The sequence below is a fragment of the Melospiza georgiana genome, chromosome Z (genome assembly GCF_028018845.1).
Source record: "Melospiza georgiana isolate bMelGeo1 chromosome Z, bMelGeo1.pri, whole genome shotgun sequence".
Classification (NCBI taxonomy): domain Eukaryota; kingdom Metazoa; phylum Chordata; class Aves; order Passeriformes; family Passerellidae; genus Melospiza; species Melospiza georgiana.
The window spans coordinates 635,956-662,018 of record NC_080465.1 but is presented as its reverse complement, the minus strand read 5'-3'; the positions used below and the strand labels follow the sequence as shown (position 1 = coordinate 662,018).

The 26,063-nt window shown below is 57.0% G+C and overlaps 1 protein-coding gene across 1 annotated transcript; it reads left to right on the top strand.

Moving 5' to 3' along the window:
• Positions 1-2,502: 2,502 nt before the first annotated feature.
• On the top strand, positions 2,503-26,063 carry FRMPD1 (FERM and PDZ domain containing 1). The gene is made up of 17 exons (XM_058043723.1): positions 2,503-2,542; positions 3,063-3,163; positions 3,572-3,731; positions 5,131-5,233; positions 5,305-5,350; positions 7,016-7,123; positions 12,229-12,324; positions 13,981-14,106; positions 15,630-15,749; positions 16,073-16,209; positions 17,492-17,618; positions 17,826-17,921; positions 19,908-20,090; positions 21,080-21,227; positions 22,097-22,693; positions 23,608-24,488; positions 24,597-26,063. The coding sequence occupies exons 1-17, from the start codon at positions 2,503-2,505 to the stop codon at positions 26,061-26,063; spliced, it is 4,536 nt and encodes a 1,511-aa protein (XP_057899706.1).

Genomic DNA, 26,063 nt, shown 5'->3' with positions numbered 1-26,063 from the left:
GCTCGTGGCAGCGTCTCACCAGGCATTTCCCTGTCAGGGGGTGCAGGGGTGCTGCCGCTCCCGCTGCCTTGTCTGCTGGGAGACAACACCTTAAAACAAACACGTCATAGCTAAAGTACCAGGAAGACTTTTGCCCATCCAAAAAAAATCAGTTTGATGAATTAATACCTTCCATGAAATGTTGAATTACTCTCCTTAGCAGTGGGTTTGGTTTCTTCTTGCTGGTCAGAGCTGTGGTGTGCATATCCTGACTGGGCTGCCACGTGGCTCTGGACCTTCAGGTCTGCTTTGCTCCTGAAAACCCAGGGACACCTACTGGGGTTTCTCCCAGACACTGAGCTGTGGCTCTCCAGAAGGGCCAGGAGGCCACGAGAATCCCCGTGGGGTCACAGCTCGCTGTGAGGAGCTCTGTGAGGGACGGAGCCAGCTCCAGCTCCTCAGGGCTGTGCTCAGGGGCTTGGCACAGGGGCAGGGGGCAGCCCTGGCACGTCCCAGGCTGGCACAGGTGACAGCTGGGGGGCCCTGTCTGTCAGGAGCCAGGACACCCCTCTGTCTGTCCCGAGCAGCCCAGACCCTGCCAGGGGGCTCAGAGACCCTGGCACTCACAGAGCCCAAAATGCCCCTGTGGGTTTGATTATGACCCGTGGAGCAAGTTACCAACCTCAGATAAAGATCTGCAAGCCACGGCAAATGAAGTAGAATGATAGTGAATTTATCACAGGGTGAAAAATAGATTTTGGGGTTTTTAGAATGGGGGTTCAGGGGGAAAGATGGAGGGATCTGGGCATGTCCAGCCTTTCTCCTTCTTCTTGGCCTCCATCTTCTGGGTGATGTTGGCACTTTGGGATTGGTTTAGAGTAGAAGCTCAGTGTCTAACACAGGTGATGGGTATTGGGCAGTAACTGTAAATATTGCACAGGTAGTTTTTAGTATAAAAAGGTAACAGTGCCCTGGGGCAGGCAGAGTGCCTCTGACTGTTGTGCTGGACAGACCTGGGCAGGGCAGGAGAAAGAATTTTATAGACAAGGAACAATTAACAACCTTGAGACCAAGAAATGAAGAGCTCTGACTCCTTCTTTGAACAGAGACTTTGTGACACATCTCGGGGTCACTGTGAGCAGCAGAGATGCCGAGACCTGTCCCGCTCAGCTCCCTGTGCCCCGAGGAGGCTGTGGGGACAGGGGCTGCTCCTGGAGCTGTGCATTGTTTTAGGGAAACACCTGCCAGGCTGCCTCCTCTAGCACACCTGTTGTTTGGCCCAAACGCTGCAGTGTCCTGAAAGGAGAGCAGGTTTTCTTTCCTTAGTGCTCCATCTGGGGGTTTTAAATGTTTGTGCTTGGTCTTCTGACTTTCCTCCTTGTCCCATGGGTTAAGAGATTTTGTCTGGGAATTCCCTCTCGTAAAGGCCAGATAGAAAATCTGTCTTTTCTGCAGAGAGAAGGGGAAGAGGTGAGGGCTGGAGCTGCAGCTGGAGGTGCTGAGGAGGCACCTGATCCCTGGAGTCACAGCTGGATCACAGGGTCCCCATTTCCCTGAGGAGGGGTCACAGTGCCATCCCTCAGCTCTGATTTCTGGGGGCACAGGAGATCACAGGGTCCCCATTCGTGGTCAGAGGTGCCTCTCAAGAGCTGTGTGGCTGGAGGGACAGGGTGAATTGTGCTGTATGAGGAGCAAAGTGCCCGGTGCCAGAACTGCTGAGGGGCTGAATTCCCCCCATGTTCTGAGCAGGCTGGAGTGGCTCCCTGTGAGGAGCTCACCATCAAATGTGAGCCTCCTGCCCTCCCTTCCTGGTTGGAAAGAGTGAGCTGGGGCAGTTCTAAGGCCTGGGAAGGTGCTGAGTGGAACAGGACCCCGTTTTTGTTGCGGCACATTTTTTTTTTGCTCCTCATTTCTGCGCTTCCAGCCGTCTCTGCTGCGCGTGGGTTCAGTCTCTGCTGTTTGTGTTGCAGCATGGAGCAGCAGCCCGCTGTCCCAGCATGTCCCTGAGGCACAGAGCGTCCAGCCCCAGCAGAGGACACCGGGGAGGAGGCCAGGACGTGCGGAGCTCCCGGGCCGGCCAGAGGCACCCTGTGAAAGGTGGATACAGCAGTTCCGGGAGTGGAACACAGGCAGCTGATTCTCCTCACGGATTCTGGCAGATAGAGGCACAATTTGTTTCATTTTGTGTCGGGCTGTGCCCCAGCCCACGGTTGTTCCCAGGGCTGGAGCTCGGAGGGCTGGCAGTGGTGCATGGCAGTGGTGTATGGCAGTGGTGCATGGCTGCAGGGTAGTGCATTGCCCTGCAGGGCACGTTGCTGGGGTGTGCAGGTACCACTGAGCTCTGCAGTTAGTATCAAACCAATTCCTGCTTTCACTGAGGACTCATGGTCTGCCAGGCTCACTTTGTGGGTGGGAAGCTCACCCAGCCTGTGCACCTCCAAAAGAAGCCCATGGAGCCATGAAATCCTTGGGAAAGGAATGGTGGCATCACTGTGTGCCATGGAAGGGTAACGCAGTGTGACCATGACACAAGTGACCAAAAGCACCGGGCAGGGGAGGCCGGGTGAGCAGGGGGTGCCCTGAGTGTCACAACAGGTGTCACCCTCTGCCAGGGCCCTGCTCTCCACAGTGTGCCAGCTGATCTTTTTGAGTTTAATATAATTTAATATAGTTTCATATAATTTAATATCATGTAATATCATGTAATATCATGTGATATCATGTAATATCATGTAATATCTTGTAATGGGTTGTGGGTTAGTGTTGGTAGTGCTGAAAGCTGTCCAGAAGAATTCCCCAGTCACCGTTTCCCTGTGATTTCTGTCAGTTCCAGGTAAATGGGAGATTTGGAGACTAGCTTAATCCATACACGAAAAGCATGTAGAATAGAGCAAATGGTAGCAAAATGGCTTCATCGCTCTCGGGACAGCCTGCCCAGGTGAGTGGGGTCTGTGGAGGGAGCACCTTGGGGCAGAGGCCGCCCCTGGGGCTGGCGCGGCCTGCACGGCCTGCGCGGCCTGCTCGCTGTGTCTGTCCTTGGGAAATGCGCTCACAGAAACACAACAGCAGCAGCAGTTTGTGAGCAACCCCCTGGCTGCCAGGGGCTGCCGTTCCTGCCGTGCTCTGCTGGGGTTTTGTGAGGAGGAAATGCAGCATTGCTCCACTGGAACTGGCTCTTCCTGAAGGTGGGCTCGTGCTTCTCTCTGTGGGCCCGCGTTTTGGCCTGGGCTGCACTGCCAGGGACCCTGGCCCACGGCTGCTTCCCTTCCCTGGGGCCTGGGAGTGACATTAGGGTGGAGTGGACACAGAGTGGGCACAGAGTGGACACCCGTGGGCTGAGTGGATGGCCCAGAGCTCCCGTGCTGCCTCACTGGGTGAGGGTGCTGCTGCTCCCTGTGGATGGAGGCGATGCCTTGTGCTGGGGCACACCTGTGTGACATTCTCTCCTTCTGTGTGACCTCTGGGCTGGGCTGAGCTGTGCTCACAGCCTCCTGCAGAGCCCTGGGGCAGCCCCTGGGCAGCAGGCACAGCATGCATCCTTGGACAAGCTGTCTGTGGTTGTATCCTGTCTGACTGTGTGTTCTGGTGGCCCAGGGGCAGCGTGGCAGCGATGGACAGCGCTGGGGACAGTGCAGGGCAGCCCCCAAGCCGGGCCAAGGTGACTGTGACCGTGTACAAGGACCTGGTGCTGCAGCACTACGGCTTCGAGATCTGCCCCGGGCTGCCGCTGACCATCGCCTCCATCACTGCAGGTGTGGGGATGACAGAGCACCAGGGGATGGAGGGATGGACGGACTGCAGGCGGGGCTGTGGGTTCTGTTGGTGTGGGGATGGACAGACTGACTGCAGGGGTGTGGGTTCTATTATTGTGGGATGGACAGACTGACAGCAGGGGTGTGGGTTCTGTTATCGTGGGATGGACAGACTGACTGCAGGCAGGGCTGTAGGTTCTGCTGTTGTGGGCATGAGCTGCTGGCTTTGGTTTCTGTTGGTGTGAGAGCCCTGAGCTCGCCCCCAGGGGCACCAGGACTTGTCCCATCTCCCAGTCTGAGGCCAGTGTCAGTGTCCCCATGTGTCCCTCACCTGTGCTCGCTCACTGCTGGCCTTCCTGATGCAGAGAGCTGCTCGAAGTCCTTCCTAGTGTTTTATCTGAAATTCAGAGGAAGAATTTAATCTTATCTCATAGAATTTCATCTTACTCCACTGTGGCCACGGTGATTTGAACAGACCCTGGGCTTTCAGCCCCATGACACAGGGCTTTGCTGCTGGATGCAGGCAGTGCTGAAATCAACCAGATTAATATTTAGCTATAGAAGGCGATGGGTGTAACTCAAAACCTCTCATTCTAGGTTGTTTTTTTGTTTGGTGGTTTTTTGTTTTTTGTTTTGGTTTTTTTTTTTTTTTTTTTTTTAATGTGTGCACAAAACCACGCCGTTTTCACCTGTTGGTGTGGTGTCAGCCCTCTGTTTGGGGGCTGGTTGGGCTCTGGACCAGGTCAGGGACCCTCTGTCACTCCCACTTCTCTTTGTGCCCCTTCCCGTGTGGAATTACCTGAGAGCTGTGGGGAGTACAAAGAGGGTTTTTTCTGCTGTGCTTCTCTGTTCTCCTAATCAGAAAGAACCAATATTTTACTAAAGATGAGGCACAAAGAAACCTGCCCTTCAATTTACTAAGCCTGAAACACAGAAAACCTGTCCTTCTGAGCCAGCCCTTTGCTGGTGGCATCCCATGGCTGCTTGGTTCCCACTGTGGTGGGCTGTGACAAGGGGACAGATCCTGGAGGGTTCTCCACGGGCAGAGGGAGGCTCAGGTGGGGGACAAGGACACAGGCGGGGACACACCAGGTGGTGTCAGCCCCCAGTGCCCTTCAGCCCCTTTTATTTTGCCAGCCAGCTGGTTCTTGAGGGCGGCAGGTGCTGGGAGGTGATCTCGGAGGGCTCCTGCAGAGTGGTGGTGATCTCAGAGGGTTCCTGTGCTGTGGTGGTGATCTCAAAGGTTTTCTGCGGGGTGGTGCTGATCTCGGAGGGTGATTGGGGTGATTTCTGTCTGTGCTGTTGATCTCAGAGGGCTGTTTACGCGGGGTGAGCAGCTCTTTGCCCTGGCAGGCGGTGGGGCTCCCCGTGCCTCACCTCACTCCGCTCTGTTCTGCAGGGAGCACAGCTGACGGCAAGCTGCAGCCCGGGGACCAGCTCATCATGATCAACTCCAGCACGGTGGAGGGCCTGTCGGTGGAGCGGGCCGCCAGCCTCATCAGGTGTGTCACACACGTGTCCCCGTGTCCCCGGGGCCACGGTGTCCCCGTGCTGACCGTGTGTCCCTCTGCAGGGACGCTGGTGACGAGCTGCTGCTGACCGTCCTGCGCTGCACGGCCGTGAGTGACCCTTCCTCAGCTCCCCGGGCACGGGCAGGGGTGGCTGGGCTGGCAGGGGCTGGTCAGGGCCGTGGGGCTGCCCTGAGCATCCTCAGTGCTACAGCCAGCCCTGGCAGGGTGGGCAGCGGTTGCAGCAGCCCCGGGTGCGGTGGCGCGGGCGGCAGGAAGGGGCTCTGCCCCGTGTGCCCTGCTGGGCTCTGAGATGCCCGGAGGGCTCGGGGGCGCCTCCCAAATCCCGATCTGTGCCCCTATCTGCAGGAGCCTCCCCTGAAATGGAGACTGTAAACCCTCCCCACCCCTGCCAATTGCTATAACTTTTAAATTAAGGGGGCTCTCAGGCAAAAATATGGGAGCAGGAAATAACTGTTCTTGAATAGGGAAAGGAAACAAATAAAAGGATAAAATGAACAATGCAGTACACTAGAACAACACTGCCAGAGTCAGAACCCAACCTGACACCCTGTGGGTCAGGGTGTTGGTGGCAGTCCCATTGGAAATGTGGCTCAGCCCTCCTCCAGTGCCAGGGGTGGTTCTGCTGGAGCAGGGGGATCTGTAGCGAAGGATGTATTCTTCCTCTGAAGATCCAGTGGGAGAAGAGACAGCTTCTGTTCCTCTGGGGAATCCCGTGCAGAAAGCCATGCTGGTGTCTCAAAAACCTCTGGATTATATCTGGGTAGCAATGCTTGGCTCCTCCCTCTGGATTATATCTGGGCAGCAATGCTTGGCCCCTCCCCCTGGATTATATCTGGGCAGCAATGCTTGGCTCCTCCCTCTGGATTATATCTGCGTAGCAATGCTTGGCTCCTCCCTCTGGGTTATATCTGGGTAGCAATGCTTGGCTCCTCCCCCTGGGTTTTATCTGGGTAGCAATGCTTGGCTCCTCCCCCTGGATTATATCTGGGCAGCAATGCTTGGCTCCTCCCCCTGGGTTTTATCTGGGTAGCAATGCTTGGCTCCTCCCCCTGGGTTTTATCTGGGTAGCAATGCTTGGCTCCTCCCTCTGGATTATATCTGGGCAGCAATGCTTGGCTCCTCCCCCTGGGTTTTATCTGGGTAGCAATGCTTGGCCCCTCCCTCTGGATTATATCTGGGTAGCAATGCTTGGCTCTTCCCTCTGGATTATATCTGGGTAGCAATGCTTGGCTCCTCCCCCTGGATTATATCTGGGTAGCAATGCTTGGCTCCTCCCTCTGGATTATATCTGGGTAGCAATGCTTGGCTCCTCCCCCTGGATTATATCTGGGTAGCAATGCTTGGCTCCTCCCTGTGGATTATATCTGGGCAGCAATGCTTGGCTCCTCCCTGTGGATTATATCTGGGCAGCAATGCTTGGCTCCTCCCTGTGGGCTCACATCTCCCAATGGGATGTTATAGTTCTTATCAGCCATGCAGGGACATTCAATAGTCTGTTATCAGCAATGTCCCCTCCCGAGGGAGGTGTGAATGTGGTCACTCAAAGAGAGAGATAAGGCAGACTGCCCACTTGACAAAGGTGATCTGCCGTACAGATGGCAATGGAAAACATCTTGCATTGCAATCTGGAGCAAGGTGCGAAGGGGCCGGGAGCGCAGGGGCTCCCTGGGACGCCGCTCCAGGTGTGTGCGGGCAGCGCAGGTGAGCAGCCCCGCACGGCCCTGCCCCAACCCAGCCCCGCTGTCGTTGCAGGGCGGCCCCAAGTCGTCGTTCCTCACCGAGGAGAAGAGGGCGAGGCTGAAAACCAACCCGGTCAAAGTGCGGTTCGCGGAGGAGGTGCTGCTGAACGGACACTCGCAGGTCAGCGCGGCGCGGGGCTCTGCCCGGGCAGGGGGCTCAGGCTCGCTGTGCCCCCTGCCCTGCCCTGGTCCCCACAGCCGCTCCCTGCTGCGGCCGGGGCTGATCGGGGCACGGAGGAAGCACTGGCACCTGCGGGGCTTTGCCTTGGATGTGCTTACTCGGCTGACTGGTGTTATAAGTTATCAAATCGTGAGCCAAATTTATAAGAAAATTTAGCAAAGATTTATTAGTTTGCCTGTGAGACCGAAGTTCGGTTGTCGAAACCACCATAGCCAAAGAGTCAGCGTCGAGCCCGGGATTGGCGCTGGGTGAACACACGGCTCTTGACCTCCGAGCGTCAGAATTTCCCCAGTTCACAAATGCTGCCTTGCTCAGCGAGCTCTTGTACAGTTTATCCTGCCCGAGGCAGAGATGACCGAATGTTCTTTGTGTCTCTTCACATGCATAACCAAGGCTTTGCATGGGCAGAGGTGGACAAAGGCTCAGTCCAGGTGTCTCGATGTTGTCAATGACTCCGGGGAAGCCGTGTATTCACATGTATCAGGATGGCGCCGTCGGTTATCTCGACAGATGTAATCGTGGAGGCGATAATCACTCTTAGGTGGGCCCGGGCGACCCGGGGAAGCCGGTGATTATTGTCCTGGAAGCTTCGACTTTTACGTTAAAACTTCGATGTTTATCTTAACGTGCGACCGGGAACTAGATGTATATGAATAAGACACTGCTCCCGGCCAGGAAGGTCAAAAGACATAGTTTGGATTTTACAGTATTTTATACATTAATAGCATGAATTATCTCTACCATATACTGCTGCTCCTGGAGCTGAGCTGGCTGCCCACAGCTCTGCCCATGGCCCTGCCCCTGCTGGTGTCCCTGTGGCACAGGTGACAACTCCTGTGTCTCCCCCAAACTGTGAACAGCTCCTGAACGTCTCCTGCTCCCTCTGGGTAGCTTTCTAAGCTCCCGGGGGCCAGCTGTGAGTCATTAGCTCTGTCGACCTTTCCTCGTGTCTTTCAGAATGAAAACCCCAGCGGCCAAACTGCCCCTTTGTGCCCCCTGCTCATCAGTGCTGCTCACCTGTCCAGCACCTGTCCACTGCTTGGCAGCAGTGGCAAACCACCTGCTGGCCCTTTCCCTTCTCCCTGCCTGTCCGTCTGTCTGTCTGCTATTCCTTGTGGCAGGAGGAACTCCCTGGTGCAGCTCAGACCCTCCCAGGGCAGGGTTTGCTCCCTGTCCCTTGCACACAGGTGTGCTGTGGGTGTCACCTGCCCGGGGGACCGCGCTCCTCCTCCTCCCCGCAGGGCAGGGCCAGGCAGAGCAGCTTGGGCTGTGCCCCCAGAGGTGCCCAGTGTCCCTCTGGACCCGGGCATCCTTCCCCTGCACCCAGGCCCTTTGCAAATCCTGCTGGAATTTGGGGTTTATTGCAAAGGGCCTGGGTGCAGGGCCCTGCTGGGAGATGCAGCCACAGCTCAGAGCAGGCCCCAGAGAAGAGAGGGGAGAGAGGATGAGAGAGTAAAAGGGGTAAGAGAGCAAAGTTCTCGTTCCAATACAATAAATCTTCTTCTGTGTTGAATATTCTGATTCTCACTAACCAATCTAGTCCAAGATACAAATCCTATAGCATTTCCATACAGCCTATAAGAATCATTACATTACCATCCTGTGTTACATGTTAAACCACAAAATCTCCTCTTTGGCCCCTTCTGCCAAGCTGTAGGGTCTGCTCTGAGCCTTGGAGCTGTCTGCAAGCAGAGGGTGTTGTTCCATCAATAGGGGATCACCTTCATCTGGCCACACCATTGTTTTCCAGTTGTTCAGTAACTGAGGGATCTCAAAGCTTGCTTTCATTTCCATCTGTCTTATAGTTTCCATATTCTCAAAATCTTTTGCCAGGCAATGATATTTGTAAGGCTTTCCTGTCTCATCGTCCCCAGCACATGGCAGGGTGGGTCCCAGTGGGTCTGGGAAAGGACCTCTTGTCATTGCCTAAAGAAGGCACCTGTGGAGGGAATGCTGCACCCCGAGCTGCCCTAAAGCCTCTGCCAGCATTGTCTGAGCTGATCAAACCTCTGCAAGTGCACAGCAGGGACACAGTCAGTGTTTAGATTGCCATTAAATTAATGACAGCACAAAGGCAGGAAAATTAATTCAGGTGCTGGGGTCCCTGGTGTTAGGTTCCCTTTTCGCCATCTGGATGTGTAACCTGTTTTGAGCAGCGAGGTATTAGCACAAAGGAAGGGTAAATAAATTTGTTGCATATTTATGATTCCTTTCTGGAAAAGCACTCTGCACCACGGCAGCCCTGAGTGCTTTAGGGCCGCTCTCCTTTCCTGGGCTGACGCACTCAGGCAGCCAAAATGGGCATTATGGCCCTGAAAGGCGTGCAGCCTCCAGTTTCAGTAAACATACCGCTCTTGTCATCCTAATGGAGCAGGGCTAAGTGATCCTTGCGGCTGGTTCTGCAGCTGAAACCCGACCCTGCCGGCTGGAACATGAATTGTTCATGAGCCTCGCTGCTTTCCTGCCTCTGCGGCCGGTGATGGATTCCACATCCCGGGCAGTGCCCCGGGGACAGCGTGGGCCGGGGCACGGCAGGGGCACGGGACATGAAGGGTTAACTGGGAGCAGCCTCTGACTGAAAGAGAGGAACCTCAGGGGGCTCTGGTGTGGTGTTTGTGGGGTCCCCCGTGGCAAGAAAGGATGAATTTTACTCCATGTTCTTAGGAGGCTGATTTATCATTTTATTATATATAAAATAGAATAATATAATAATATGTCACTATATTATATTAATATATATTAAAAATATAAATATATTAAAAATATGTATACTAAAACTATACTAAAGAATAGAGAAAGGATACTTACAAAAGGCTTAACAAGATACTAATGAAAACTTATTATTTTCTCCTCAGAGTCCGACACAGCTAAGCAGTGATTAGTCATTAAGTAAAAACAATTCACATGTTGGATAGTCAATCTCTTCAACTACATTCTAAAGCAGTAAAACATGAAAGGAGCAAATAAAATAATGTTTTCCTTTTCCCCTGAGGCTTCTCAGCTTCCCAGGAGAAAAAATCCTAAGAAAAAAAATTTTTCCAGAAAATATGGATGGTGCCAGCTGGGTAGTTGGATCTGACCAGAGAGTGGTGATGTGTTTGGGCAAGTAAAGAGCCCAGAATTTGAGCTAGAAGAAGAGCAGCAGCGTTCTCTTGTTTTCCCTCGCTGGTGACTGCAGGCAGCTTGAGCCCCAGAATGGCTGTGAGAGGAGTGAGGATGGCATTCAGAAGTGTTTCTTGTTGGCTCTGGCAGCACTTCAGGGGCTGTGGGCTGTCTGTCTGGAGGGCTGTGAGGTCTGTAACGTGAGGCACAGCGAGTGAAACACAGAGAGACCATTCTAGAAGCACCGTTCTTAGCGCTGAGGGTCTCTTGGCAAGGAACAGCCCCTTTAGGTGTTGGGAGCAGCGTGCTGGCCCAAGAGCGCGAGGCAGACAGGCAGAGTGGGAGCTCCGGGGCGGAGGGTGAGCCCTGAGCAGCCAGGGAGGGTGGCCCTGGCAGGAAAGGTGCGTTCCCTGCCGAGGGGTGGGCTGGAGGGCAGCAGGGATGCCCCTCTAGCAAACCACCCATCGCTCCAAGCGCTACCCCGGAACCTGACCGTGAGCTTAAACTTGTTCGGCCAACTTTCAAGCCCATCCTTCCTAGGAATCCCACTAATCCTCATCTCAATAACATTCCCAGCTCTCTTACCACCCTCCCTAGACAATCGATGAGTTAGTAACCCTCCAGCTATGGTTTATCAACCTAGTCACAAAACAACTAATAACACCCCTAGACAAAAAAACGAAACAAATGAGCCCTAATTTTAACATCCCTCATCATCTTCCTCCTACTTGTTAACCTTCTAGGACTGCCACCCTGCACATTTACCCCAACCACCCAACTATCTATAAACTTAGCCCTAGCCTTCCCCCTATGACTCACCATCCTCCTAAGAGGACTGTGAAACCTCAACCCCACTAATCCCAGCCCTAATCCTAATGGAAACAACAAGCCTGCTTAGCCCTGGGTGTACCCTAACAGCCAGCCTCAGAGCAGGGCTTTTTGCATCTCTTAGTCTTCTCTGGTATTGTTCTTTATGCAAGAAACTTCAGAAATTTGCATTTCCCTATGCCCTTTGTACCATGGCAGAGGTTTCTTAAGTAAAAAGGTTAAAATTCAACACATAGTTCTACAGGCTAAACTTTAAATGCTTAATTCATATTGCTAATTCAAGCGAGCTCCAAAAATCTCTATTTCACCAGGGTTGCAGATCCCAGGGCATGGCTCGGTGGAGGCAGCGCTGTGTTTCTGCCAGGCAGCAGAGATATTCTGGCTGAGGGTGTCCTGTCCTCTGCCACGTGTTTGGGACCTGTCTGAGGACACTCAGGTGGCATCCCCTGCTGCTTTGGGACGTGCCAGGGCTGCAGGTGCCGGGGCAGGGCCGGTCGAGGCAGCGCTGTGTGTTTGCCAGGCTCCCGTGGCACCGGGGGGCTGCTCTCAGCCCGGGCACTGCTGGCTGATGATGGCAAGATGCCTTCTGCAGGACACGTGTGGAGATTGCTCTCCTTAAAAGCCACGTGTACTTCTGGGAACTCCAGGTCCCTTTTCATCCTCCTCTCAAATACATCTGCATACAGTTTCACAATAGGTTCATGCATAGTCATTTTACAAATTTCAGTGACATTCGCTGCTGGTTCTTCTTTATCAGGAAGAATTCCTGGGTCAGGCTGGCCTGCTCTCACAGCAGTCTCTGTCTCTCTCTATCACCCTCTGTCTCCCCCCTTCTCTCTGTCCTTCACTGAAGCAGTTTCCCTGAGCCTAGGCCTTTGCAGTCAGGCTGCATAGCTGTGTTTTCCAGCCACAGACCCAAAGATGTACATTTCACCTAAATCAGAATGGGTTTCTGCTCTGTCTCAGAGCCATCATCAGGAGCAAGCCTTGATCCTGTGCTGGGGGAGAGGGTGGCCAAGGCAGAGGAGGGTTTTCCTGGCCTTGCAGAGGCAGGCAGAGCAGCTGGGGCCGCAGGCTGGGTGCCCCAGGCTGCAGCTGCTGCTCTTGCTCTGCAGGGCAGCTCCCTCCTGTTCATGCCCAACGTGCTCAAGGTGTACCTGGAGAACGGGCAGACCAAGGCGTTCCGCTTTGAGAGCAGCACCACGGTGAAGGTAAGGAGCTCTGCAGGCTGCTCCCACCCCCAGCCCCACAAACAGCCGCAGGCAGGGCCCTTGCAGCCCCCCAGCTCACTGAGCGCTGCTGGCTGGGCTGAGTCTCTGAGCTCCAGCCCTGTTCTGCGCTGTAGGGATGCTCCCCTCTGCAGACAGAGAGCTGATCCAGCCCCTCAGGTGCCAGAGCAGCACACAGGGAATGATCCTCCCTCAGATCACTCCCCTGAGAGCCCAATGCTGCTCTGCAGAGCCGTGCACCCAGCCCTTCCCCAGCTGCTGTGCTTGGACGCAGCCTTGCACACCCCCAGCTTTGCTGGCCTGAGCGTTGGAGCTGCTCAGGGTTGATGCTGGACGTGGCAGGATTTGGCCATGGCCAGAGGCTGGAGGTCATAAATTACCTAAAGGACAGCTGGTGTCCTGCACGGTGCAGATACTGTGGGAGAGACTCACGATGGACAGGCATGCTGGGGCTATCAGGCTGAAAGTATATTAAAGGGAAACACAAAGAGATTTCATTTATCGTGCAGTGAAAACTTTCCTCAGAAAAGGAGGAGTTCGTCTAGCTCCTTCAAGCTTCACAAAACCATTGTGGGCTCTCAGGCAAGTAAGTGTCTGCAAGTCTTTTGACTTGCAGGGTCTAGAAAAATGAAGTAGTGAAATAAAGCAAGGAGGTAGAAAGGAAAGGAGAGTTGTGAAGAGATATTTGAATGCCTGTTCGCCAAGGGTTTAATTTCTAAAGGATGGATTAGCTCTTCGTCTTTGGCTTGAGTTGCTCAGCTCTGACATGGAATAAGTTTTCCCAGTTTTTGAGAGCAGCCCTCACAATTGCTCTCCAGAAATATCTAAATGAGTGAAATGCTTCCCAAGTCAGGTGTTTCCTGAAATTCCTCTATGTTTTGAGACATCCTGGCTTAAAACTGAGGTGAGTCAAACATTTTTGCTTGCCTCAAAAGGCTGGAGTGAGCCCAAGGGCTTCTGTTTCAATTTGTGCTCAGTCAAGCCTGAGGTGGTATTTTCTTCTTGCCAAAAGTAAACCTCGTTACTTCCATAACAGTTAGAATGTTGACAGAATTCTCTAATACAAAGTGAAACACCAATTTCAGTCAGATGTGGTAGGATTTTTACAATTCCAGTCTCAAATTCTTGTTTATTGGAGAGAAGCGTTCTTCACAAGTTCCTTTTCGGTTTGTTTTTTTTTTTTCACGAATCACAGAATCACAGACTGATTTGGGTTGGAAGGGGCCTTAGAGACCAGTTCCAAGCTCCTACCTTGGGCAGGAACACCTCTCACTTGCTTCCAGCCCTGTCCAGCCTGGCCTTGGACACTTCCAGGGACCCAAAACGTTGCAGAGTTGTAGAAAGCAAGAACAACAAGCGCAGCAAACACCCGGGGTGTTTCTGTCCCTCAGCGGGGCCAGGAGGTGCTTGCCCCCACGCAAAGCTGTGAGAGTGAGGCAGCTCAGCACGGGCAGCTCCAGAGATGGATGGGTGTGATTCCTGTGACACCCTGGGGCCTGCAGCTTGCCCACCTTGCTCTGGGTCATGGTGCTGTGCCTGTGTCTGCCCCCACAGCTCTGCAGGCCGGGCTCGGGCAGGGGCAGCCCTGCAGCAGGGCTGGGGCCCGGCTGAGCTCTGTGTGGCCCTGTGCCCTGCCAGGACATCGTGCTGACCCTGCAGGAGAAGCTGTCCATCCGCAGCATCGCCCACTTCGCCCTGGTGCTGGAGGAGCAGTACAACCTGGCCAAGATCCACCTGCTGCACGAGGAGGAGCTCATTGCTCAGGTGAGCAGGGCCCCTGTGTGTCCCACAGCCCCACTGCAGAGAGGGCAGCGAGGGCACAGGGGTCACCAGAGGGGTAAGCCCTTGTCCCCAGTGCTGCCATCCACCTCTGCCATGGCGTTCACACCCCACGCCCCGGGGAAGGCACTTTGGGAGCAGTGCCCACACACACAGCAGCACCCCTGGGCCGCTGGGTTAAATTAAATCCTGAGCCAGCCCCCGTGTCCTGTGAGCCCCCGGGGTGCTGCTGCCCCTGCAGCTTTGTCAGAGGTGCCTGCTCAGTGCCCCAGCTCCTGCTGCTGGGCTTGTGGGGTGGCAGCCCCTGCAGAGGGTCACGCAGGGTGCCCTGAGCGGGGAGGCACACGCAGGGATCACCCAGCTCCAGCCCTGCCTCAGGGGCTGGCGCTCTCACAGCACTGGGCATATGGGTCAGAGGATTTCTGCTGGGCAGGATGTGCCCAGAATAAAATGTGCTGATGGATAGCTCAGAGCCTTGACATTGTGCTGACATTACAGGGATGATGCAGGGTCTGTTTAGGGCTGCTGTGTCTCGTGACTGTGCTCCAAAGCAGAGCAGGCTGCCCCTTCCCCTGCTGTTATCACACAGCCCCAGAGCCTCTGTCCTGGTGACACTGTGAGTGTTTGGGATCAGTGGCTGTTTAAGTGAGGCCTTGCTGCCAAAGGGCCTCTGGACTACTGCAGGCAGAAGAAAAAAACAGAAGAAGAATCAGAGATAAAGTTACAATCACGAGCAAAGTCTCCTTGTGTTTGTTCAGCACAATCCTCACGATTCCCTTGCCTGTGGGGTTAAACCATTCCTGTGGGTTTGCAGAGCAAAGGCTCCTGGTGCACTCTGGAGGGAGGCATGGTGGTCTGTGTGGGAGCATCAGAGGTTTGGGATGGTGTGGATGGAAGGAGATGAGAGATCTCTGAAGCCAGGTCAGGAATTTGGGGTTTATTGCACAGGGCCTGGGTGCAGGGCCCTGCTGGGAGCTGCCAAACACAGCTCAGAGCAGGCCCCAGAGAAGAGAGGGGTAGAGAGGATGAGAAGGTGAGAGACCAAAAGGGGTAAGAGAGCAAAAGGGTAAGAGTGCGAGGTTCCCGTTCCAATACAATAAATCTTCTTCTGTGTTGAATATTCTGATTCTCACTAACCAATCTAGTACAACATACAAATCCTACAGCATTTCCATACAGCCTATAAGAATCATTACACTACCATCCTGTGTTACATGTTAAACCCTACAAACTCCTCTTTAAGCCCCTTCTGCCAAGCTGTGGGGTCTGCTCTGAGCCTTGGACTGTCTGCAAGCAGAGGGTGTTGTTCCATCAAAAGGGGATCACCTTAATCTGGCCATGCCATTGTTTTCCAGTTGTTCAGTAACTGAGGCACCTCCAAGCTTGCTTTCATTTCAATCTTTCTTATAGTTTCTACATTCTCAAAATCCTTTGCCAGGCAATCATATTTGTAAGGCTTTCCTGTTTCATCTTCCCCAGCAGTGTGACCCCCTCTCTCTCTCTTGCAGGTGGTCCAGAAGAGAGACTCTCATGACTACCGCTGCCTCTTCAGGGTGTGCTTTGTCCCCAGGGACCCCTTGGACCTCATGCAGGAAGACCCAGTGGCCTTTGAGTATCTGTACCTGCAGGTGACACTGGGGCTTGGGTTCTGTGCCTGGGAATCCCTTCTCAGCCCATCCTCATTTGTGCCTTAAAACAGAGTGTGCCCCAGAGCGGCTCAGCTGCATGGAAATGCAGAGCACTTAAAATCAGGGCATTTCCATTCAGTTTGCCTCGAACTCTTAAATCAGCTTTATCAACTAAGTGAGCTTTGTCAGAGATAAAGTTACGAGCACGAGCGGAGTGTGTGCTTGGCTGGGGATGTCCCCGGCTGGCTGCGTGGCGCTGTGCCCTGCTGGCAGCCTTGCTCCCTTGTGTTCCTGCGGGCCTGACTGTGCTGTGTTTGCCCCAGAGCTGCAGCGACGTGCTCCAGGAGAGGTTTGCAGTGGAGATGAAGTGCAGCGTGGCCCTGCGCCTGGCTGCCCTGCACATCCAGGAGAGGATCTCTGCCTGTGCCCAGCCCCAGAAGGTGTCCCTGAAATACATCGAGTGAGTGCCCCCTGCTCCCCTGCCACCGAGCCCAGGGACAGCAGGAGTGCCCCAACGGGGGGCTCAGGGGCTGCTTGGCCCCTGCTCAGCTCTGCACAGGAGGCCACAGGGGACTGAGCCCCTTGGCTGGGCAGGGTGGCCTCGGGGGCCTCCCTGTCCTCAAGCCCTGCTGCTGAAGGGCCACTGAGATAGCTGAGATAGAGGCTTCATCAGAAGCCTCATCAGAAGGTGATAAGACACTTTACTATTAGAAGACACTTTATTATTAGAAGACACTTTATTATTAGAACTCTACATATTTTATAGAAATAATGGTGTATGAAAAGATACTTTATTATCACAAATCTACAGTTTTTACAGAAATAATGGTGGATTTAAGACTTGATTGGCTTTTAGGAATTTTTTTTTTATATACTATTGGTGAACTATGAATAGTGCACTCTGGAGAACCATATTTATAAACAATGGTTACAGAAGGAGAGATAATGGTCTGAATTTGTTCTTCTAAGTTTCCCACAGCTTCTACACAGCTTCCCAGGATTTTCCTGGGAGAGCCATGTTTCTCTCTGTTCAGAGGATATGTAATTACTGCAAATCCCAAACCCCCTGCCCTGCCTCAGCAGTGCAGGCAGTGAACTCCCGGGTGTGTCCCGAGGCACAGGGAAGCTCTTCTCTGTCACAGGGCCAGGGCCCTGAAACTGCAGCCCTCTCAGGCAGTGATGGTTATCCAAGCTGCTCCTGCCAGCACTGATTGCAGTGTCTGCAGAGAGAGGGTGTAATGGCCAGCCTTGCAGAGCCAGCGCATCTCTGCCTCCGCCAGAAGCAGCCCAGAAACGCCTCCTTTGGGCCGTGTGGAGCACTGGCATCTGTGGGGCAATGACCAAACAATGCTTTCAGAAGGGGCAGGTGTGCTGTGCTGCGCGTTGGTGCTCCCGGACTGCTCCTGCCCCAGAGAGACCCCGCTGTAGGCCGCGGTGATGAGCTCCTTGCTAATTACCAGGCACTGTGTGGTGGCCAGGTTAATTACCAGGCCCACGTTTTGGGTGCAGGAAGTGCTGCAATGTCTCAATCCTGTCACCCAAGCAAGGTGCATGCATGGACAGACTGTCCATCCTGGGGACGGTGAGGGGACATGGGGACTGTCCTGCGCTGGCAGGGCAGGGAGCACTGAATTCCAGGGGGTGCCACAGCCCCCCGGGGCTGCCTGGTGCCCCTGCCCTGCCCTGTGCCGTGGGGCCAGCGTGGCTGGCACCCCCTGTGCTCCCTTCCCTCTTCCTGCCAGGAGGGACTGGGGAATCGAGAACTTCATCTCGCCCACCCTGCTGCGGAACATGCGAGGCAAGGACATCAAGAAAGCCATCAGCTACCACCTCAAGAGGAACCAGGTGCTGCTGGACCCTCGGCAGAAGGTAGTGTGTGATCCCCACTCAGGTGTGCCCTCCCCTGGGGCTGTTCTCTGCCCCCACACTCCCTGATCTCCCTGTGCTGTGCTTGCCATGGACGGTGTGGGGGGCTCCGTGGGCACATCTGCTGGCTGTGCTGGTGCCAGGCTGTGTGCCTGCTGCAGCTGCCTGCAGAGCCTGTTTCTGACCCTGTTCCCTCTCTTGTCCCCCAAGCACACACTCAGCGCAGCCCAGGTGCGCCTCAGCTACCTGCAGATCCTGGGGGAGCTGAAGATGTACAGCGGGATGATCTTCAATGCCACCATGATGGTAGGAGCTGGTTGTGAGTGGGATTTCAATGCCACCATGGTGGTAGGAGCTGGTTGTGAGTGGGATTTTCAGTGCCACCATGGTGGTAGGAGCTCTTTGAGAGTGCGATTTTCAGTGCCACCATGGTGGTGGGAGCTGGTTGTGAGTGGAATTTTCAATGCCACCATGGTGGTGGGAGCTCTTTGAGAGTGGGATTTTCAATGCCACCATGATGGTGGGAGCTCTTTGAGAGTGGGATTTTCAATGCCACCATGATGGTGGGAGCTGGTTGTGAGTGGGATTTTCAATGCCACCATGATGGTAGGAGCTGGTTGTGAGTGGGATTTTCAATGCCACCGTGGTGGTAGGAGCTGGTTGTGAGTGGAATTTTCAATGCCACCACACCAGGAGCTGGTTGTGAGTGGGATTTTCAATGCCACCATGGTGGTGGGAGCTGGTTGTGAGTGGGATTTTCAGTGCCACCACACCAGGAGCTGTTTGTGAGTGGGATTTTCAATGCCACCATGGTGGTAGGAGCTCTTTGTGAGTGGAAGTGCTTTGGACATGCAGTCCCAGTGGCCACAGTGCCTCTCCCTGCCCTGGGATGCCATGGTGGGTGTTGGTGAGGGGCTGTGCTGGAGAAAATCAGTTTAATCCCACTGAAGTGTCCACAGCACAGACCAGCCTGCAGAACAGTTTTGCATTTTTTTTTTTTTTGATTGGAAACTGTCACTCTTGCTCTTCAGATAAACCCTGTCTATCCTTTGTGTGTTATGAAGTGCTTGGGAAATATGAGCAGGCTTCGAACTCCTGGGAAAACACTGGCAACCCTTAAATCTTGCTGTAAAAAAGAACTCTTGCCTTTCTATGAGAGGTTTCTTGGGTTGTTGATTTTTCTGCCTGTCCCCAGCTGGGTCTGTGCTGAGCAGCAGAGCACGAGCTGTGTCACACAGGGAGCAGAGCAGTGATGGGGGGCACCCATGGGTCACAGTAATGCTAATCTTTACACCTTTTACACCTGCAAATTGAACAATTTCTGCCAGGTTATATGTGCATTGATTCATTTTCCATTAAGTGTATCACTTTACAGAAAGCACTCATGTATCTTCCAAGCCCAGAAACGTCTTTGTGAAGTTTCCACCCTGCAGCAGGTCTCGCTGGGTCCATATGGGACACTGTGACAGTGCCCACCTGCTGCCAGCCCCATCCCTGGGTGTGCCAGGTGGCTGCTGCACCCCTGGGGCCACGGGAGGCTGCTCTCCCTGTGTGGGAAGGGGCAGGGAGGGGCTGCTCTGGAAGGAGGGTCAGTGCTGGGACCCCACAGGAGCTGGGGGGGCCGAGGGGGCCCTGCCCAGGTGTGACCCGTGCCCAGGTGTGACCCGTGCCCGGGTGTGACCTGTGCCCGGGTGTGACCCATGCCCGGGTGTGACCTGTGCCTAGGTGTGACCTGTGCCCGGGTGTGACCCGTGCCCAGGTGTGACCCGTGCCCGGGTGTGACCTGTGCCCGGGTGTGACCCATGCCCAGGTGTGACCCATGCCCAGGTGTGACCTGCGCCCAGGTGTGACCCATGCCCAGGTGTGACCCATGCCGAGGTGTGACCCATGCCCAGGTGTGACCCGTGCCCAGGTGTGACCCACACCCAGGTGTGACCCGTGCCCGGGTGTGACGCGTGCCCAGGTGTGACGCGTGCCCAGGTGTGACCTGCACCCAGGTGTGACCCCTGCCCAGGTGTGACCCATGCCCGGGTGTGACCCGTGCCCAGGTGTGACCTGTGCCCGGGTGTGACGCGTGCCCAGGTGTGACCCGTGCCCAGGTGTGACCCATGCCCGGGTGTGACCCACGCCCAGGTGTGACCCATGCCCCGGTGTGACCCACGCCCAGGTGTGACCCATGCCCAGGTGTGACCCGTGCCCAGGTGTGACCCATGCCCAGGTGTGACCCATGCCCAGGTGTGACCCATGCCCAGGTGTGACCTGCACCCAGGTGTGACCCGTGCCCCTGTGCAGCTGCAGGACCGCGAGTCGTACGTGGCGCTGCTGGTGGGCGCCCGGCACGGCGTGAGCCAGATCGTGAACAGCAAGCTGAACATCGCCAGCAGCCTGGCCGAGTTCCCCAGCATCAGCAGGGTGGAGCTCAGCGAGGACTCGGAGCGCGTCAGCACCGTCAAGATCTACCTGCAGGACCTCAAGGTGAGCACCCGAGGGGGCTCTGCACCACGGGCTCTCCTCAGCAGAGGCCAGGGGCGTTCTCGGCATCTCTGCTGCTCACAGTGACCTGAGATGTGTCACAGAGTCTCTGTTCCCAGCCCGGTGCTCAAAGAAGCAGTCAGAGCTCTTCATTTCTCGGTCTCAAGGTTGTTAATTGTTCCTTGTCTATAAAACTCTTTCTCCTGCCCTGCCCAGGTCCCTCCAGCAGGACAGTCAGAGGCACTCTGCCTGCCCCAGGGCGGTGTTACCTTTTTATACTAAAAACTACATGTGCAATATTTACAGTTACTGCCCAATACCCATCACCTGTGTTAGACAGTGAGCTTCTACTCTAAACCAATCCCAAAGTGCCAACATCACCCAGAAGATGGAGGCCAAGAAGAAGGAAAAAGGACAAGGCATGCCCAAATTCCTCCATCTTGCCCCCTGAACCCCCATTCTAAAAACCTCAAAAATCTATTTTTCACCCCATGACAAACTATTATTCTACTGAAACTCTCTTGAGTTGTAATTCTTCATATAAGGTTGGTAATTGTTTTTTCCAAGGGCTAAATCAAAGGCTCAGGGGTCTTGGGCTCTGTGCCAGGGTCTCTGAGCCCCCCGGGCAGGGGCTCGAGCCCTCCAGGGCAGCCAGAGGGATTTCCTGGGTTCCAACAGGGAGTCACCAGGATAAAAGGCTTAGAGCACGCTCGGCAGGGAAACCTCATAGGTAGAACCAAAAAAAATTACTAGAGAGAAGTGATTTTTCGTGCTGAGGAAAAGTGATTTTTTTCCTCCATCAGTGAGACACAGCAAAGGCACAAAAGGCTAGAAAAATGAATTTCTCTTCTTTGTGCCTTCTTGTATGAGATAGAGGGGGTGCCTTGTCCTTGTGCAGCCTGCTCCTGCTGACTGTGGTACAAACAATGTTTGTTTATTCTAATCTTCTTTACTCTTTTCTCCCCCACACCTCTGAAAATAAACCAAAAAAGGTGCTTACTCTGCTGCTGGAGTCAAACAGTGCAAAGGACCTCGTGTGCCTCATCGCTGGCTACTACAGACTCCTCGTGGATGCAAACGCCTCCATATTCACCTGGGGAGAGAAACAGCAGCAGCTGCACCGTGTCTCAGCTGAGGAAGGTCCGTAAAAACAGCCAGGGCTGTGTGATGAGCTTGCCTGAGGCTGGACTGGATGGTCCCAGAGGGCTTCTCCAGCATTCAGGGTGCCCTGGCTCTGTGAGAGCTGCAGGCCCGTGGGCACCGAGGATTTGGGCTCAGCTGGGCTGGCAGCTCTGGGGGGCTGGAGAGGGCTGGGAGCACCCACAGCCCCATCTGCACCCTGCCCTGAGCTCTGGGGGCTGCTCTGAGAGCACCCACAGCTCCATCCCCAGCCTGCCCTGGGCTCAGAGCACCCACAGCTCCATCCCCAGCCTGCCCTGGGCTCAGAGCACCCACAGCTCCATCTACACCCTGTCCTGAGCTCTGGGGGCTCAGAGCACCCACAGCTCCATCCCCAGCCTGTCCTGAGCTGCCCTGGGCTCAGAGCACCCGCAGCTCCATCCCCAGCCTGTCCTGGGCTCAGAGCACCCACAGCCCCATCTGCACCCTGCCCTGGGCTCTGGGGGCTGCTCTGAGAGCACCCACAGCTCCATCCCCACCCTGCCCTGGGCTCAGAGCACCCACAGCTCCATCCCCACCCTGCCCTGAGCTCAGAACACCCACAGCTCCATCCCCAGCCTGCCCTGTGCTCAGAGCACCCACAGCTCCATCCCCAGCCTGTCCTGAGCTGCCCTGGGCTCAGAGCACCCGCAGCTCCATCCCCAGCCTGCCCTGGGCTCAGAGCACCCACAGCCCCATCCCCAGCCTGCCCTGAGCTCCGGGAGCCGCTCTGGGCTGGGAGCACCCGCAGCTCCATCCCCACGCTGCCCTGCTGGCCGGGGGCTCTGCTCGGCGTGTCCGCGGGTCAGGCTCTGCCCCAGCCCGGGCTGAGCGGCTCGCTTACACCGCAGGCTACGAATCCCGAGCCTGCAGCGACTCCGAGGACTCGTGCGAGCCGGGCTCGGGCTCGGGCTCGGAGCGGCGCCCGGGGAGCCCCGCGGCGGGCGGCGACACCGGCAGCGACAGCGCCTCCGAGGCCTCCGACTCGGCCAACGCCGAGAGCCGCGGCTGCAGGACCAGCGGCTCCAGCGACTCCGGGGATGCGCTGGAGGAGGATGGGGCGGAGGCGCGCCCTTCCTGCGGGCCGGGGCCGCTGCGGTTCTGCGCGCCCGCCGTGCGGGACACGAGCGGCTCCGGGAGCGGCTCCGAGCCGGGCTGCGCCGCGGGCAGCCCCGCCGGCAGCGGCACCGGCACCGGCACCGGAGGCGGCTTCTGCTGCCCGCAGGCGCGGCCCGGGGGCGGCCCCGCGGGGCAGGGCGAGGCTCCGGCCCCGCCGCCCGAGGGCAGCGCCCAGGGCAGCCGCAGCCGCGGCCCGGGCTCCGGAGCGTCCCCCGCGCCCGGGACAGCGGGGCACGGCGAGCCCGTGCTGCGGCCGCCGCCGGGATTCGCCGACTCCAGCTCCGAGGAGGAGTTCTACGATGCTGCGGACCGGCTCAGCCCGCCGGCAGGTAAGGGCACGGCGGGTCCTGCTGCACGGCTGGGCTGCGGGGCTGCCGGCTCCGTCCCCCTGCGGGCTGCCCTGCCGGCTCCCGGAGCTCCTGCGGGGCTTTGCAAGGAGCTTTGACCCTCCGTGCTCTGCAGGCCGCTCCTCAGCGCCCTTACGGTGACATTGCAGGGGGACTTGTTATTTATCATGTGCAAACACACGGTGCTGGGAGAAGTCAGTTGGCAGTAGTTTCAGTTTTCAGGCATTCTGGAATGTCCCAGACCTGTAAAGCATTGTCACATGAACCCCCGAGATCAAATGTGTGCTCCGGCCGGAGGCTGGGATCAGAGCTGTGTCAAGGATTCCCTGCGCTGGGCAGCTCCCTGACCATTGTAGTTTCTCAGAAATGGGAGTATTGCTGTTCCTGAAGCAATCAGCTCTTCCAGTATTGACAGAACCTCTTAGGAATGTAATTCATGCCGTTGGAACAGTTTTGGCTTTGATAGTAATGTGCAGTCACTGTACTGTGTTCAGGCAAAGCTGTCACTGTGGAAATTGTCACCACCTAAAAATCCATCTGGTGACCTCTGGCCATGCTTCTCCTTGGTGATGTGCCTACAGCTGAGGGCAGTGCTCTCCTGGGGCTGCTGCTGTGCCCAGATTTACCTGGGGAGTCCCAGCCACACCTGCCTTCAGGTGAAGCTGCTCCCTCATCCCCAGATCCTGTACCACACACCCAGGCTCTGCCTTTTTCTGACATCCCACTCCCCACGAGAGATCATTTCTTTTTGCTCTTGGGAACCCAGAATTGCTGCTGGACTTTTGTGCCTGTGATTCCAGGGCTGTGCCAGGAGCTTTTTGGGCCCTCTGTGCAGGCGTGAGGGTATTCTGCTGCCTGGGATGACTTCCTGATTTCTGTGTTTTTCTTGCCATCAGGCTATGATGCAGCATCCTGGGAGGGCACAGGGAGCTCCTCCTGCATCCCAAAGAGGCTGAGGTGCTACAGCTTGGGGGAGACCCCCTCGACCAGGGAGAAGCAGGGCCAGGAGAGGGAGCTGACCTGCAGCAAGAGCCTGAGGAAGAGAAGGTCCTTCCTGAAAACTGATTACACCTCTCAGGTCAGCTTCCCTGCAGCTGCCCCGGGCTCCGCACAGCGCTGCTGCTCCTGGCCACCCACTCAGCCCTCGGCAGAGGACACGGGGAAGGACGTGGAGAGGGGGATTCCTGCAGCCCCCCAGGCCCAGGGGGACACTGCTGGCACAGAGCCCTGCTCTGCTCCGAGGGACACGCAGCCTGGCGCCGCGGGGGCTAAGTCGGTGATGGAATGGCTGGTTTCCTCCCTTCTGGACATTCACCCTCCCGGTGGCCAGCGTGGGGAGGAGGAAAGCAGCCTGCAGCCACAGCAGCCCCCTTTGCTGTCCCTGGAGCCCCTTCCCCACAGTGCCAGGGGAGCTGCCCAGTGGAGCTGCCCAGGGGAGGCAGGTCCCGGGTGTGTGAGCCACGAGAGCCCTGTGCCCGCTGCGGGCTGGCAGAGCCCAGGACCACAGGAGGAGCGGGGTGCGGTGGTGCCCGCCCGGCACAAGGCCAGCGTTGTGCCCTCTGCTGTTGTGTGCCCTTCTGACGAGCTCCTGCTGCTGCCACCGGCTCCTGTGCCCAGCACGGCCCCTCCCCGGGAGCCAGCCCAGGGGCAGGGGCTGCTCCCTGCCAGGGTGGAGCCTTCCCTGGCTCCCTGTCGGGAGAGCAAAGCCCATGGCCAGAGCTGTGCCACCGACAGCGGCGGTGCTGATGGTCAGGGCAGTGCCCGTGGTCAGTGCTGTGCCCATGGTCAGTGCCATGCCGACGGTCAGTGCCATGCCCGTGGCCAGCTCCATGCTGACATTAAGGGCAGTGCCGATGGTCAGTGCCATGCCGACGGTCAGTGCCAGGCTGACAGCCCGGGCGGTGCCAATGGTCAGTGCCACGCCAATGGTCAGTGCTGTACTGATGGCGAGATCCATGCTGACATGCAGGGCAGTGGCGGCAGCAGCTGCGAGGGGGCCGTGTCCCGGGCCGGGGGCTGGCAGGGGGTGAGCAGGCAGGCCCTGCTGAGGGTGCACGAGGGGCACACGGGGCTCCCAGACACGGCCCAGCTCCTGGCAGGCTGCAGCAGCGCCCCGGGGGCTCTCACACGCCTCTCCTGGCTGGCACTGGGCGTGAGGACAGCCCCCGTGTCCCACAGCCCCGGGGCACACAGCCCGGTGTCCCACAGCCTGCAGGACAGGGCCGATGTGCCCCCGGAGCCCCTGGGCTGTGTGATGCCCAGCGGGTGCAGCGGGGCCGGCGCTGGCGGCAGGAAGGTGCCCACGTCCCCCGCAGCAGGAGCAGGCTGTGCCAGGGAGCTGGTGGGCAGCTCGGGGCCGGGTGCGGGGCAGCCCGGGGATGCAGGGCAGCCGGGAGGTGCGGGGATCGTGGCTCAGCAGCAGCCGCAGCGCGCTCAGGCTCCCCTTCCCCGGGGGCAGGCGGCGGCGCTGGGCCAGGGCTCCCGCCTGCCTCCGGCTGCAGGGCTCCCCATCTCCTCGGTCCCAGCTGCCCCGGGGAGAGGAGCAGGAGACCACGGGGCTGTAACACACTCGTTTCTCTGTTTTAACCCCGAGGAGGGCGAGCAGACCCCTCTGTCCCCCGCCCCACGCGGGCTGGAGAGCTGCGGCTGCCGCCTGCCCTACATCAGCTGCTTCCCCCAGCCCCAGAGCCAGGGGGAGGGTGAAAGCAGCCCCCCCCAGCTGCCAGGGCCCCTCACCTGCCCCCCCCCCAGCAGCTGCAGCCTTGCCAGGACCCCCGGGGGCGGGCTGAGCCTTGCTGGGCACAGGGCAGGGCAGGAGCCGCACCTGCGAGCGCTCGGGCAGCTGAAGCAGCAGGCGCGGGCCAGCCCCGCGGATCTCTCACGCTTCCTGGCCTACACCGCGGAGCTGCAGCAGGTTGTGGGGCAGCTCTGCGGCAACCAGGCCACCCCCCTGCACCGCCAGTGCGCGGAGCAGGGTGCGGAGAGCAAGGGTGCCCTGGGCTGGGCTTCCCAGGACCTGCTGTCCAGCTGCCAGGCGCTGCTGAGCGCGGAGCAGCCTCTGCCCGAGGTGCAGTGCGCCCTGAGAGCCACCTTCGACCGCCTGGTGCAGCTGGCAGTGACCTGCTTCCAGGTGGCACACTGCCAGCACTGCGGGCAGCGCCAGCAGGAGCTGGGGGCGGCGCTGGGCCGTGTGGTGGGCACCTACCAGCGGCTGGTGCAGGCCCTGCAGCAGCAGCTGCACGGGCAGGTGTGCCCCGAGCTGGGCGCCAAGCTGCTGGCCCGCCAGCACGTGGCCCTGGCTGCTGCCATCCTCTGCCTCCTGCAGCAGTTCAGGGCGTCCCCGAGGCTGTGA